We start from the raw sequence: 16,109 nt of genomic DNA, 5'->3' as shown, positions 1-16,109 counted from the left end.
AGTGTGGAATTATATACATCCATAGAGACTTTTTTACACTACTGGGTAAAACAAATAATAGTGATTTGTCTAGGAGTGAGCCAGTGCAAGAAAGCAGCACCATCTAAATGATACAAGTTCCTGTATCTTATATACAAATAATGATGCTAAAAATTGTTGCTCTGGGACTTCCCTGGTGGCACAGTGGTTAAGAATCTGCCTGCCAACGCAGGGGACACGGGTTCGAGCCCTGGTCTGGGAAGATCCCACATGCCGCAGAGCAACTAAGCCTGTGCACCACAACTACTGAGCCCACGTGCCGCAACTACTGAAGCCCACACGCCTAGAGCCTGTGCTCTGCAGCAAGAGAAGCCACCGCAATGAGAAGCCCGCGCACCACAACGAAGAGTAGCCCCCACTCGCCGCAACTAGAGAAAGACCGCGCGCAGCAATGAAGACCTGATGCAGCCAAAACAAATAATAAATTTAAAAAAATAAAAAAATAAAAATTGTTGCTCCTGAACTTAAAATGAGACACAATAGATAATCATGCTTTTACTAAAGATCACAATACATGCATATAAAGATTTGATATGTATATCTTGTTTTCTCTTTCCTGAAAAGGGTGAACATGACTTTAATCCCAAGTAAATTCTTAGTTTACTATAGTTTTTTTGATCTAATAAACCTTAGAATTTTGAAACTGGAAGGAGATTTGAAAGTCCGTCTAAAACAACTTTCTCTTTGGCACATAAATCCTCTCAATGGGATTCCTGAGACTCACTGGACACTGACCTTGACAGCTGAGTAAACTGCTCAGCTGCTTTTCCCCAGCAACATGGGAACTTGTATCTGATCTAATGCGTCTGCACACTGTATATTTGCTACTGAGCTCCTTCTGGATCACCGATACGATCAGACCATTCCCTGCTTTGAAACTTTTGGTGGCTTCCCTTTTTCTACAGCTTACATTCCAGGCTCTCTGTAACAACACTGATCCTTCCCCATGTACCTTCCCCATCTACCTGCTAAACTTCCTTTTTCTTTGCATGTGCTTCCCATTCTCACATGTTGTCCTGTTGTCTAAAGATAGAAGATACTTCCATGTGTCCATGCCTTTGCTCATGCCTCTATCTGAAATGCCCTTTTCCAATATACTTGGAGCTATTAAGATCCTATTTCTATTTTTAGGTCCTGCTTGGTTGTTCCTATATCTTTATTTAGAACCATTCTTGGTTTTTCCAGTTAGCAATGATCACTTTTTGTGTTGGATCACAGTATTCTTCCTATGGCATTTATTTTATAGGACTGTTATTATTATCCCTTTATACCTACAATCACCACAAAATTACAGGTTCTCCGGAGGCAAGGACCTCTCGTATTCATCTTCATATTCACTCATGTGGCCAGCACAGTGCCTACCACATTCTGATCAGATTAAAAAATGGCTGAGGGAGATGCAATCATTTCCCTTAAGAACAAGGCTATAAATCACATCTGCATATCCTATATTTTAACAGTTTTCTGTTTGTTTGTTTTTTCCCAGCCACACCACACGGCTTGCAGGATCTTAATTCCCTGACCAGGGATTGAGCCCGGGCCACAGCAGTGAAAGTGCCAAGTCCTAACCAGGACCACCAGGGAACTCCCTAACAGTTTTCTGTTTATCAAAGTTATATATATATATTTCAGCTATTTTGATGTTCACAGAAGTGTTTGAAGAAACAAGAGGAAAGGGTCAGTGGACAGAAAACTATATTTGCAGTCAGGAATTAATTGACCCACTTACTAGTATGTAACTGAAAGTTTTTAATATTCTCATTTGTAAATAGGAGGCAATTCTTTCTATCTATCTACCCATTCATCCAAGATATGTACAGATTTGAGGACCAAATTATAAACAAGGTAAAATCTATGGAAAAAACAACACTAATTACCCTTCAAAGCATCATTATTCACATTCCCAAGATGATGAACATGCATGCAGACAACTAAACTGTCCACTGTTGATAAGTTATAGAGGGTAAGGTTAAGTGCTATACCAATGTCCCACTTGCCTCCTTTACTACTTGACTTTTGTCTTTTATTGTGTAATAATTAAAAACCATACCTTTACTTCAACTATTTTATTTCAGAATCTTTTGGAAATAATTTTATAAAGGAACAGAATAGTACAAGTACTACATCTTCTCCATATAAGACTTCCATAGACTCAGTATAGTAATATTCACCCAATGATCATTACAATGTTATAGCTAATTGAAGAATTAACTTGACATTTTATTCTGTTGATTTAAAGATCTGCAACAACCCCTGTCAGAAATGGCATTTACATGATAAAATAGAGAAATGCCACAGAGCGTCTGAATATTTGAATATTCCAAAATACTTTGTTCCTCAAAAGACACATTTAATAGAATAAACTACCTTTTCTTTTATACTCACATGATTTTAGTAGTTTGCTAGAATAAGGAGTAATGTCCTTTTGATCTATAGACATAGGACAAGTTAGTCCTTGAGAAAGCTGTGATGTTTCAGATACATGGGTTGAAAGAATATTTGCAGAGTCTTGACTTTTTTCTGCAACTGGTGTGTGCTATTAAAAAGAGAAAGAGAAAAACAAATGCTATGATTTACCTTCACAAAAACACCACCTAAATGCACTGACTGTTATACACCTAAGTAGATAAAATGTTGAAGTAATTCAACATGCTTGATATTTTAATTCATTTAAATGGCAATCATGAAAGTGCATATTATATGAGTTTTTTCTTATCAAGTACTTACAAATCCCAAAGAGCTGATGAGAGATAATACTTGTCCGGGGGTTCTTGAATAATAATCTTGCCTAGGTTTGGCCATAGATGGTGTTGTAAGAATATCCATCATATTGATATCTATGTATGGAAAGAAAAGTATATGATATTCTTCAAAAACTTCAACTGTCATTGACTAAGTCAATACTTATTTGCTCTGAACTTTGCCTCACTTTCCACATTATTAACATTATCTGTAAAGTTGGCTTGTGCAAGACAAATAGAGCTAGGAAAGCCATCACGCCATACAGTAAATATGTATGACTAAGCAGACAGAGAAATACAAACACCATACGTTCCCTCTATATACAGAATATAAAAAACAAAACAAAACAAAAAACCAAGCTCAGGGATACAGAGAACTGATTGGTGGTTGCCATAAGTGGGGGTAGGGGGTGGGAGAAATGGATGAAGGGGGTCAAAAGGTAAAAATAAATTAATCAATTAACAAAAGAGTGATATCTAACTGGCAAAAAAATAATTCTTGGTAATAAAGTATTAGAAAGGAGGTTGAAGGGACTTTCCTTGTGGCACAGTGGTTAAGAATCTGCCCACCCATTTTTCACAGAACTGGAACAAAAAATTTCACAATTTGTATGGAAAAACAAAAGACCCTGAATAGCCAAAGCAATCTTGAGAAAGAAAAATGGAACTAGAGGAATCAGGCTCCCTGAATTCTGACTATACTACAAAGCTACAGCAATCAAGACAGTATGGTACTGGCACAAAAACAGAAATATAGATCAATGGTACAGGATAGAAAGCTCAGAGATAAACCCACACACATATGGTCGCCTTATCTTTGATAAAGGAGGCAAGACCAAACAATGGAGAAAAGACAGCCTCTTCAATAAGTGGTACTGGGAAAACTGGACAGCTACATGTAAAAGAATGAAATTAGAACACTCCCTAACACCATACACAAAAATAAACTCAAAATGGACTAAAGAACTAAATGTAAGGCCAGACACTCTAAAACTCTTAGAGGAAAACATAGGCAGAACACTCTATGACATAAATCACAGCAAGATCCTTTTTGACCCACCTCCTACAGAAATGCAAATAAAGACAAAAATAAACAAATGGGACCTAATAAAACTTAAAAGCTTTTGCACAGCAAAGGAAACCATAAAAAAGACGAAAAGACAACCCTCAGAATGAGAGAAAATATTTGTAAACGAAGCAACTGACAAAGGATTACTCTCCAAAATATACAAGCAGCTCATGCAGCTCAATATCAAAAAAACAAACAACTCAATCCAAAAATGGGCAGAGGACCTAAATAGACATTTCTCCAAAGAAGAGAGACAGATTGCCTACAAACACATGAAAAGATGCTCAACATCACTAATCATTAGAGAAATGCAAATCAAAACTACAATGAGGGATCACCTCACACTGGTCAGAATGGCCATCATCAAAATATCTACAAACAATAAATGCTGGAGAGGGTGTGGAGAAAAGGGAACCCTCTTGCACTGTTGGTGGGAATGTGAATTGATACAGCCACTATGGAGAACAGTATGGAGGTTCCTTAAAAAACTAAAAATAGAACTACCATATGACCCAGCAATCCCACTACTGGGCATATACCCTGAGAAAACCATAATTCAAAAAGAGTCATGTACCACAATGTTCACTGCAGCACTATTTACAATAGCCAGGACATGGAAGCAACCTAAGTGTCCACCATCGGATGAATGGATAAAGAAGATGTGGCACATATATACAATGGAATATTACTCAGCCATAAAAAGAAAGGAAATTGAGTTATTTGTAGTGAGGTAGATGGGTCTAGAGTCTGTCATACAGAGTGCAGTAGGTCAGAAAGAGAAAAACAAATACCATATGCTAACACATATATATGGAATCTAAAAAAAAAAAGAAAAAAATGGTTCTGATGAACCTAGGGGCAGGACAGGAATAAAGATGCAGACATAGAGAATGGGCTTGAGGACATGCAGAGGGGGAGGGGTAAGCTGGGACAAAGTGAGAGAGTAGCATAGGTATATATACACTACCAAATGTAAAATAGATAGCTAGTGGGAAGCAGCTGCATAGCACAGGGAGAGCAGCTCAGTGCTTTGTGACCACCTAGAGGGGTTGGATAGGGAGGGTGGAAGGGAGACTCAAGAGGGAGGGGATATGGGGATATATGTATACATATAGCTGATTCACTTTGTTATACAGCAGAAACTAACACAACATTGTAAAACAATTATACTCCAATAAAGATGTTAAAAAAAAAAAAAAAAGAATCCACTTGCCAATGCAGGGGACATGGGCTCGAGCCCTGGTCTGGGAAGATCCCATATGCCACAGAGCAATTAAGCCCGTGCACCACAACTACTGAGCCTGTGCTCTAGAGCCTGCGAACCACAACTACTGAGCTCGTGTGCCACAACTACTGAAGTCTGAGCACCTAGAGCCCGTGTTCTGCAACGAGAAGCCACCACATGAGAAGCCTGCGCATTGCAACAAAGAGTATCCCTTGCTCCCTGCAACTAGAGAAAGCCTGCACGGAGCAATGAAGATCCAACGCAGCCAAAAATAAATAAATAAATAAATAAATAAATTTATTATTAAAAAAAAGAAAGAAAAGGAGGTTGTAAAAAACGCTAAGAAAGGAATCAAAATATTAAGAATATAAAATAAATTTCAAAAACAGAATCTATTTAAGTAATTAATATAAATTGTGGGCCCCTCATGTGAGCTAACTATGTAAGTATAGGGCAAGATAGAAAATGATGCAGATTTCTATCAGGTTTCAATGTGTAACACTGTAAAATAGAACATTCAGCACTCACACGTAATATTGTACTATTTTCTTTAGCTATCCAAAGTAGTAAGAGAAGTGTAATGCTTTGTATGTGGTGTAAGACTTTAAAAGGTAGGCTGAAAGTTTGAACTTAATGAATTTCATTTATACCTCATTTTGATGAAACAATAAAAATGAAAATAAACGTCTTTAAAAATATTTTACGAATTAAACAAGTTAAAAAATATTATGGCAATGATTTCTTGGTTATGACTTTAAAAGCACAGGAAAAAGGCAAAAATAACAAATGGGACTATATCAAACTTCAAAACTTCTGCACATCAAAGGAAACAATCAACAGACTGAAAAGACCACCTACAGATTGGGAGAAAATATCTGTAAATTATTTATCTGATAATGGGTTCATATACAGAATATAGAAACAACTGCAACTCAATAACAAAAAACCCCAAGTAATCTAATTAAATTGTGAACAAAAGTCTTGGATAGACACTTCTCTAAAGAAGATATACAAATGGCCAACATGCTTATGAAAAGATGCTCAACATTAGTAATCAATAGAAAAATGCAAATCAAAACTACAATGAAATATTACCTTACATGCATTAGGATGACCACTATCAAAAATCAGAAAATAAGAAGTGTTGGAAAGAATGTGGAGAAATTGGAACGCTTGTGCATTGCTGGTAAATTGTAAAATGTAAAACTGTGCAGCCACTATGAAAAACACAGTGGAGGTTCCTCAAAAAATTAAAAATAGGGCTTCCCTGGTGGCGCAGTGGTTGAGAGGCCGCCTGCCGATACAGGGGACATGGGTTCGTGACCCGGTCCGGGAAGATCCCACATGCCACGGAGTGGCTGGGCCTGTGAGCCATGGCCGCTGAGCCTGCGTGTCCGGAGCCTGCGCTCCACAACAGGAGAGGCCACAACAGTGAGAGGCCTGCATATGGCAAAAAAAAAAAAAATTAAAAATAGAATTTGATCTATATGACCCAGCAATTCCACTGCTGGGTATACACCCAAAAGAATTGAAAGCAGGGTGTTCAAGACTTATTTACATACTCATGTTCACTGCAGCATCATTCTCAATAGCGAAGAGGTAGAAGCAACCCAAATACCTATCAACAGGTGAACGGATAAAGAAAACACGGCACGCATATGTATATCTGTGTGTGTGTGTGTGTGTGTGTGTGTGTGTGTGTGTGTATATAAAATTTGGCCTTAAGAAAGAAAGAAATCCTGTCACATGCTACAATATGGATGAACTTGAGGACTCTATGCTAAGTGAAATACGTCAGTCACAAAAAGACAAATACTGTATGATTCAACTTATATGAGGTATCTAAAGTAATCAAACTCATACAGAAAGTAGAACTGTGGCTGCCAGGGCTGCAGGGAGGGGAAAATGGAGTATTGAGTTTCAGTTTTACAAGATGAAAAAGTTGTAGAGATCTGTTGCACAACAATGTGACTAGAGTCAATATTACTAAAGTACACACTTAAAAATGGTTAAGATGGTAAATTTTACCTTATGAGTTTTTTTTAATCACAATCCAAAAAAAAAAACGGAAAAGAAAGAAACCAAATCAGAAAAACCTGTATGCTCCAAGATGTTTTTCATAGAATTATTTATATTAACCTAAATTCACAATGTTTGGGAGCCATCTTTAAGCTAAACCATGAGATATGAAAAAATAAAAATAAAAAGTATTAATATTATAATATAAAAATAATTTAAATTCATCAGCAATATCACCCTAATACAAAATTTTTCTGGGACTTCCCTGGCGATCCAGTGGTTAAGACTCTGAGCTCCCAATGCAGGGGGCACGGGTTTGATCCCTGGTAGGGGAGCTACAATCCTTCATGGCGCACAGCGCAAACAAAAAAAAAAAAAAAAAGAAAAAGAAAAAAGGAAAAAAAAATACAAAATTTTTCTCATTTGTAATTTTTCCCAATATCTTTTCTGAAACTGAGGAGTTAGATTTGCCTTATTAAAAAATGTTTAGGGCTTCCCTGGTGGTGCAGTGGTTGAGAGTCCGCCTGCTGATGCAGGGGACACGAGTTCGTGCCCCGGTCCGGGAAGATCCCACATGCCATGGAGCGGCTAGGCCCGTGAGCCATGGCCGCTGAGCCTGCGCATCCGGAGCCTGTGCTCCGCAACGGGAGAGGCCACAACAGTAAATGTTTAGATTTGAGAAAAATAAGTGATTAATATACTGTATAGTATGGAACATCCCTAGTGCACTTCGTCTACAATCTGTACTTATTATTACTGCTATGAAAAGTATGGGTAGTCACGTGAGATAGGATTAATAAAAACTATAAATGGTCCACATCAACTCAGGTCACATTTTACCAAACATATGAAAAATCTTTAGGTCTTCAAAATGCTTCAAAATTTGTACTTGCAAATAAAGAATTGTAGTTCTCTATTTACTTTCAAATATTTATAATCCCACGGTTAATAATTTATAACCCAATATTTGGTTCTACTGCTCATCTATTTTCATCCTCTGCCATTTTAGTAGATAATACAACAAGCTACCAAGTCAGGAAGTTCTCCATGTTTCTGTAATAAACTTAAGTAGTTTCTAGTTTCTCCCTGTTAGAAACAATGCGGCTACAAACAACTTTATTCATATATATTATTCTTTTGTTTTTTTAATTTTTATTTTATTTTATTATTATTATTTTTTTTTGCGGTACGCGGGCCTCTCACCGTTGTGGCCTCTCCCGTTGTGGAGCACAGGCTCCGGACGCGCAGGCTCAGCGGCCATGGCTCACGGGCCCAGCCGCTCCGCAGCACGTGGGATCCTCCCGGACCGGGGCACCAACCCGTGTCCCCTGCATCGGCAGGCGGACTCTCAACCACTGCGCCACCAGGGAAGCCTCATATATATTATTCTTTTGAACCATTTCCTTAGAATAAATTCTAAGACACAAGTCACTAGGTCGAAAAGAATTAAACCTTTGTTTCTTAAATCATACTGCTCCATTTCCTTTGGAAAGAACTATGCTTATTTGCAATGTCCCTAGGAAAACTTCCTGTGCTTTCTGCAGTCTCATTAACACTGGATCTTCAGCTCTCCGTTTTTGCTTTTGGCTATCTTAATAGTGTAAAATGATTCATTTATTACTTTTTTAAATTAGCATTTCTAGTGCTATGAGTAGTGAAATTAACATACTCCCATATATATGTATTTGTGAATTCTGTGTTTATTTTCTCTGCCCCTTGTTTATCAAGGTGGTGGTCATGTATATTTGAATAATTTCTTTAGGTATTAGTTGTCTATCATGTTGTAGTTATTTTAGTCATTTTACTGATGTCTAATTGGTCAGCGCCAGTTTCAGTAGGGATAAAAATTTGGAAGAACAGAAACTGTCAGTTCCTCTTTGAAGATCCAAAGATCTTCAAGGACCTTTGAGGATATAAGATTAGTTAATCCGTTTTCATTTTTAATTGAATGAAAATACCAGTATACGTTTTTAGCCTATTGCAGAAAAAAATAATCATCAAATTTTATTCATTATAAACTAACAAAGAAAACAGTATAAGTTAATGAAATGTAGTGTCTAAAATGTGTTGGATTTTTTAAAAGGTACTTACTTGCTGTGTTTCTTACCTCTATTCAAAGTAACTCTGGAAAGGCCAAAATCTGTTAGTTTAATGTGACCTTCATTAGAAATAAGCATATTGTCTGGTTTCAAATCCCTGCACATATAAAAAACAAATAGCAGATAACTAAAAAAGAGCTAGTGTTGATTTTAGAATTACCGGCGAAAAAAAACAGAAAGTTACAGAACAATCAAACCCGACTTATTTTCTCTCATTGGTGGCTTTGAAAGTGCAGAAAACAACTCTCAAAAGCAAACTATATTTTGTATATCTGAATCTACAAGAAAGTTAACTATTTAATGCTAGATTATCTTTGGCATTATTCATTACATATTCTATTAAAATAAATAAACTTCATTAGGTAAAATAAACCTCAAGCCAGGTCAAAATCGTATTTACCTCTTTCAAGGAGGGTGAGATTAAGCCTTAATCGAAAAGAGCCACTTAACCTTTCTTTGCAAAGAGCAAAAGACTGTAAATCAGCTGGCATTATAACATATAGCACTTTTATATGACGTACAGCCAAAGGAGTGGAAAAAAGATTCAATATTCTCCACAAAATGGGATACCCGAAGACAAAGCAACATATTCAAAACACACAGGGAGATGAAAGAAGAGTTGATATAATTCCTAAATCCACACAAGTTACTACTAAACTTTAGATAACCCAGATATGTGGGGTTACGCAAATATTTAAGACTAAAATATTTAATACATAATTTGATTACTTGTGCTTTAAGTAATAGTTTGGAGAAAAGTCAGTCTTTACCTGTGGATGATTCCATGTCTATGAAGATAGTCTAGAGCCAATGCCACTTCAGAAATATATTTCACAGCCATCTCTTCATCAAAATAACCATATATGTGTAGGAGAGACTTGACATCTCCACCTATGAGATACTCCATTACCTGTCAAAAGGAATATAAATATTGCAAAATAAAACCAATATGACTACTTTAAAAATATCTTACTTGAGCATTACGGTTATGCATTTTTAGCATGGTCCTATAAGACACATTTTCTTGGTGTCACTCAGTACACATCAATACCAGGTTTACTCATACTGCCATATACTTTTTAAAATTTAAATTAAACTGTTCAGTCTGAACAAAAAATCAGACATATAGAAAAGGTTTGAGAAGAGCAGGATGACTTCTCATATTCTCTCCATCTACATTCGCCCATCGTTAGCACTTTGCCACATTTGCTTTCTTCCTCTCCACATATATGAATATAAAAATGAATATTTATGCTAATCATTAACATGATTATGTTACATAATAAACATAACACAATTATTAACATCATTAACATAAATACCTTACAGGCATGTATTTTTGTTCAGATTAAGCAGTTTAATTTAAAAAAATATGGCGACATTAGTAACTGGTATTAATCTATAACTTTAAAATTTTGGCTAACTCAAGAATAAAATTGAAGAGGTCATCATGTATCTCCCAACAAGGTCATTCTTATGTAACTACAGCATAATAAAATGCACGGAATTTAATTCTAAAATAATGCTATTACCTGTTGTATAGTCTGTATTCAAATTTCTCTGATTACCTCAATATTGTTCCTGATGGCCTCTCTCCTCGTCTCTCATGCCCAGGCCAGGACCATGCATGAGATTTAGTTGTCATATCTCTTTCATCTCCTTTAATCTGGAATAACTTTTTGCCTTTTTTTGGCAGGGTGCTGGATGGGGCATGGGACGGTCTTTCATGACATCTGATTATTTCCTTATGATTCAATTCAGGTTATGAATTTTGGGCAGGAATACTACAAAATCGATGTTGAGTACTTCTTAGTGACTTCCACCAGATGAGACTGCTAAATATTAGTGTGTTCCATTCCTGGTAATGTTAACTCTGATGACTTAGTTAAGGTGGTGGCTTCCAGGTTTCTTCACTGAAGAAGTATTTTCTCCCTCTTTGTAATTAATAGGCAATCTGGGAAAGATACTTTGAAATTATGTAAATACCCTCTTTCCCCAACAAACTTTCAAGCAATGATTTTAGCATCATATGACTATACATGATTCTTGCCTGAATTCATTACTGCTATGAGGCTGCAAAGCTCTATTAATCCTTCTACATGTACTAGTCATTATTCTCAAAATTTTCTATAGTTTCAAGCTATAAAATATTGCCTACTAAGGACTTGATAATATAAGTCATTTCTTTCCTCTTAAGGCAATCACTTCCCTGGTACACAGAGGTTAGTTAATATTTGTTGATAGTATGAATCATTAAAACATTACTAAGCACAAAAACTGTGCTAGCATGGGGAATATAGCATGAATAAAATGTAACTGATGCACTTAATGATTATAATTTAGTAGCAGGGAAATAAGCAAACAGATAACTGTATTTGAGCTCATGAGAATGCTTGTTTTCTCACACCCTCATCAACAATGATTATCAATACTTTTTGTCAATCTAAGGAAGAAAAAATGAACTTGTTTAAATGTTTATTTACTTTTAGGGAGATTTAGCATCTTTACACTGCTTTTAGTCTTTCATATTTCTTCTCTGAATCACTTGTATTCTTTGCCTATTTTTCTACTGGGGTATTTACCCTTTCTTCCTGACCATGTATATGGTATTTTGTGTCAAAGTAGGCTTTATTTTTCACTTAGTAAGATGTGCACCATTCTATTAAAATAATCACATCAGTTTTCTTCTAGTACTTTTATGGATTCCCTTCTCGAGTAGAAATCTCTGATACAAAAGGGGAATAAATGAACTTTGCACTGTCTCAAGTTTCATAACCACACAGAATTATTTCAAGTGACTTCAGAGAACAGAATCTTGATAGTACATACATCATAAGGGCAAAAAGAATTGCAGAGAAATCCTAAATTGAATCCAGTTGTTTTAGTGTTAGGAAAACAATACTGGTACCGCTATGTTGAAAATACTATATGTGTATATATATAGATATAGATATGTAGATAAAGTTAGGAACCCAGATTTTCAGGGTGAAAGAATACAAATATTTTTCAAAATATTTTTCTATTTTATATATTTTTCAAAAATGTTAAGTAAAAATTCTGTAATTTTCCTTTGACCTGGAAATATCAGCATGAACTCATGATATATTTTTCTATAAAAATGTGTGTTTCCTAGTCTGTCCACTGAGAATGCCTAAAAGGAATGACAACCTAGTGGCAATGAACTTTTCTAATCACTACCTCCTAGATCACAGCCTCTAGACACTATTTCCCAAAAAGGAGCTAGACCTCCTTGCCTAGAGCTAGTTCAGGACATTTGCAAAATGAGCCTTAACTATCTTGTCATGCCAGAAAGCAAGAAAGCTATCAGAATACTAGGATAGTATAAAAAGACAAAGAGATGAACTGAAGGGACTCCCACTCACTAAAGATGGGACAATTTAAACACAGAAAAAAATGACTGCAATGGATTAAAACACATCAAAACTACAACATTCCATGAATTCATAAAGATACTTTAAAAAACACACTTATTTAGAGGTTGCACGTCTGAAAACTGGTGATGAAAGGGAAAGAATCAAGCATTTATTCTGCCTTCCTTAGACAAGCTGTATTTCAGAGCAATGAAATAGATAATAAGGGAAAGTTCTTTATAGATGAATTCCAGCTAATAAAAGCTGAAGGAATAATAGAATTTTTTAAAATTATCATTTTGAAAACCTTAATAAAGAATCCAGGCATTAAGGTAAGCTGGGACGAAGTGAGAGAGTGGCATGGACTCATATATACTACCAAATGTAAAATAGATAGCTAATGAGAAGCAGCCACATAGCACAGGGAGATCAGCTCAGTGCTTTGTGACCACCTAGAGGGGTGGGATAGGGAGGGTGGGAGGGAGACGCATATATATATATATATATATATATATATATATACATATATGTATATGTATAGCTGATTCACTTTGTTATAAAGCAGAAACTAACACACCATTGTAAAGCAATTATACTCCAATAAAGATGTTTAAAAAAAAAAAGAATCGAGGCATTGAATCACAGGATGCCAAGACCATTACATGAAAGGTTGGTGGAGGAGTTGGAATGGATTAAACAAATTTGGTGAAGTGTTGCCAACTGGTGGACTTGGATGATGATATATGGGAGTTCATTATAGTAATCTTTCAATTTTTGTATATGTTTGAACATTTCTGTAATAAACATTTCCATCTTTATGTTCCTTGTACTAGCATAGTACCTGGAAAGTAGTAATCAATTATTTGTCGTTATTGTGGCTAAGTTTAGTCATACTTTATCTTTTTTGTCTCAAAGGTAGCTTTGATTTCTAGGAAATCTTTTGTCTAAGCCAGTGCTTCTCAAACTTTAACATGCCTGGGGATCTTGTTAAAATGCACAGTCTGGGGAATTCCCTGGCAGTCCAGTGGTTAAGACTCACACTTCCATTGCAGGGGGTGCGGGTTCGATCCCTGGTCGGGGAACTAAGATCCCACATGCCACACAGCACGGCCAAAAAATAAAAAACAAACAAACAAACGAAATCTCATTCTGATTCAGCAGATTTGGAGTGCAGCTTGAGATTCTGCATTTGTAATAAGCTCTCAGACAATGCTGATACTGCTTGTCTGTGGACACACTTTGAGTATCAAGGATCTAAACCAGTGATGAAGTTAGTAGACAAGATATGGCCATCTATCTGATTTCAGGAATAATAATTCAAAAATATTATAGTAGGGACTTCCCTGGTGGCACAGTGGTTAAGAATCCGCCTGCCATTGCAGGGGAGATGGGTTCGATCCCTAGTCCAGGAAGATCCCACATGCCGCAGAGCAACTAACCCAGTGCGCCACAACTACTGAGCCCGCGTGCCTAGAGCCCGTGCTCTTTGGTCCATGGGCCAGTTTGCCAACTATTGGCTTAAAAGATGTAAAGTCAATTATTCTGTTTGTTTACACTAAACAGAAGCTATTGGAGTTACCAAACATTTAATCCACACACTGTCTCTGAAGTCAGAAGAACCTCTAGAACTTGAAGTCAAAACACCTACCATCCTCACCTCTTCCTACCCCCACCCAAATTCCTCATTAGAATTAACAGAGTGTAAGCTGCCATGTTAAATGAAAAGCAAGCAACTCTCTAAGTCCATACACCCCAAATCCACCACTTCCCTAAATCTTTCCTTATCATACCCCAAGCTTTATGTAGTATTTCTATTATGCATCCTTTACTTAGCAAATATTTGTAGCACTCTGTGCCACACACTGTTCTACATAGTTTATATCAACCTATTGAAATTTCATAACAACCTCTGAGGTAGGTACTATTATTATGTCCATTTTGCAAATGGGAAACTGAGGTGTGATAGTTCATTTTATGTGTCAACTTGGCTAAGCCATGGTACCCAGATATTTGGTCAAACACTGATCTAAATGTTGCTGTGAAGGTATTTTTTAGATAAGATTAACATCTAAACCATTAGACTTTGAGTAAAAGCTGATTACCCTCCATCATGTGGGAGGGCCTTATCCAATCAGTTGAAGAGAAAAAAAATTGAGGTGTCATCTCTTTCTCCTCCAAAGAGGAAGGAACTCTACCTCTTCATTGCCTTTGAGCTTGAGCTGCAACATCAACTCTTCCTGGAGTCTACAGCTTGCTGGCCTACCCTGCAGATTTTGGACTTGCTTGCACCATAACCATGTAGGGCAATTCCCTAAAATAAATCCCCCTCTCTCCCTACACACACACACACACACACACACACACACACACGCACACACACAGACACAGGCAGACAGACAAACACACACACACACACACTCTATTGTTCTTTTTCCCTGAGAACCCTAACTAACAGAACAGGTAAGGTAACTTGGCCAAGGTCATAAAGCTTGTAAGTGCAAGATCTGGAATTCAAACCCAGGTACTCTGAACCCAGAGACTGTAATTCTTAAGTCACTGGGTTCAGTGATTCCTGAATGAAGAGAAAATGTCAAGTTATTTACTCACCAAGTAGACATTGTTTGCTGACTGCAGTGAATAGTACAAATGCACAATGAAAGGACTTTTGCTTAGGGCCAGGGCATCCCTCTCAGCTTGTACTTGATGAGTCATATTTTTGTTGATCATATCTGCTTTTTTGACAACCTGTAGTACGTAACATGACAATAGACACATCCATTTTATTTTTTATGACAAAGTATTCTCAGGTTTCCTAGTTGCCATCATGAAAACAATCAGAGAGAGAAAACACAGATGTTGTTTGGACCTCACATTGCCAGTGGGAAACTCTGCTAGAAAAACAGCTAATATGGTGAAAACAAAACAAAACTTTCTTTAACAAAGAACTGCTTATCTTGGTATCAAGTGGCAAAAGTATCACATCCCTTTTGATAAGGAAAAAGATGTAAGCAAATGCTCCCTGACTACCCTACCTATTGGTAGAAAAAAAATTCTGTTCTGTTCTTCTTACAACTAAGCCAAAATATAGTAATGTTCCTAATACGTCCCCAGATAATCAGGAATGTAGGCATAGAGAAATAGTAGCTAATTCACTTTTTAAGTTTCTGGTTCTTTGATGGATGGAAATAGAAACAGAAAGAGAAAGAATGTATGTTTGTTTGCCTGGGAAAAAAATTTCTTAAAAACGGTTAGAGTTTACTGAAACTTAATAGTCTCAGATGCTGTGTTATAGAAAATAACTAACTACTCTTTTTAAATCTCAAGGTAACTGGTAAGGAAGCAAAACTATAATCTACATTAAAATTGGAGCACTAGGGCTTCCCTGGTGGCACAGTGGATAAGAATCTGCCTGCCAATGCAGGGGACACAGGTTCGATTCCCAGTCCGGAAAGATCCCACACGCCGCGGAGCAACTAAGCCCGTGCACCACAACTACTGAGCCTGTGCGCCAGAGCCTGCAAGCCTCAACTACTGAGCCCGTGAGCC

At 36.8% G+C, this 16,109-nt stretch overlaps 1 protein-coding gene across 4 annotated transcripts in view; it reads right to left on the bottom strand.

Moving 5' to 3' along the window:
• Nucleotides 1-16,109, bottom strand: part of MASTL (microtubule associated serine/threonine kinase like) — a 59,459-nt gene that overhangs the window by 40,655 nt on the left and 2,695 nt on the right. For all 4 annotated transcript variants that reach the window (XM_079912685.1, XM_079912684.1, XM_079912682.1 and 1 more), the window contains exons 2-6: nt 15,171-15,308; nt 9,963-10,102; nt 9,201-9,289; nt 2,767-2,876; nt 2,425-2,575 (exon numbers count right to left, since the gene is read on the bottom strand). In XM_079912685.1, the coding sequence (XP_079768811.1) occupies nt 2,425-2,575; nt 2,767-2,876; nt 9,201-9,289; nt 9,963-10,102; nt 15,171-15,308 (628 nt within the window). The remainder of the gene's footprint in view (nt 1-2,424; nt 2,576-2,766; nt 2,877-9,200; nt 9,290-9,962; nt 10,103-15,170; nt 15,309-16,109) is intronic.

The sequence above is a fragment of the Stenella coeruleoalba genome (genome assembly GCF_951394435.1).
Source record: "Stenella coeruleoalba genome assembly, chromosome: 2".
In the NCBI taxonomy this organism is placed as follows: domain Eukaryota; kingdom Metazoa; phylum Chordata; class Mammalia; order Artiodactyla; family Delphinidae; genus Stenella; species Stenella coeruleoalba.
This window is presented reverse-complemented; position numbering and strand designations above follow the sequence as displayed.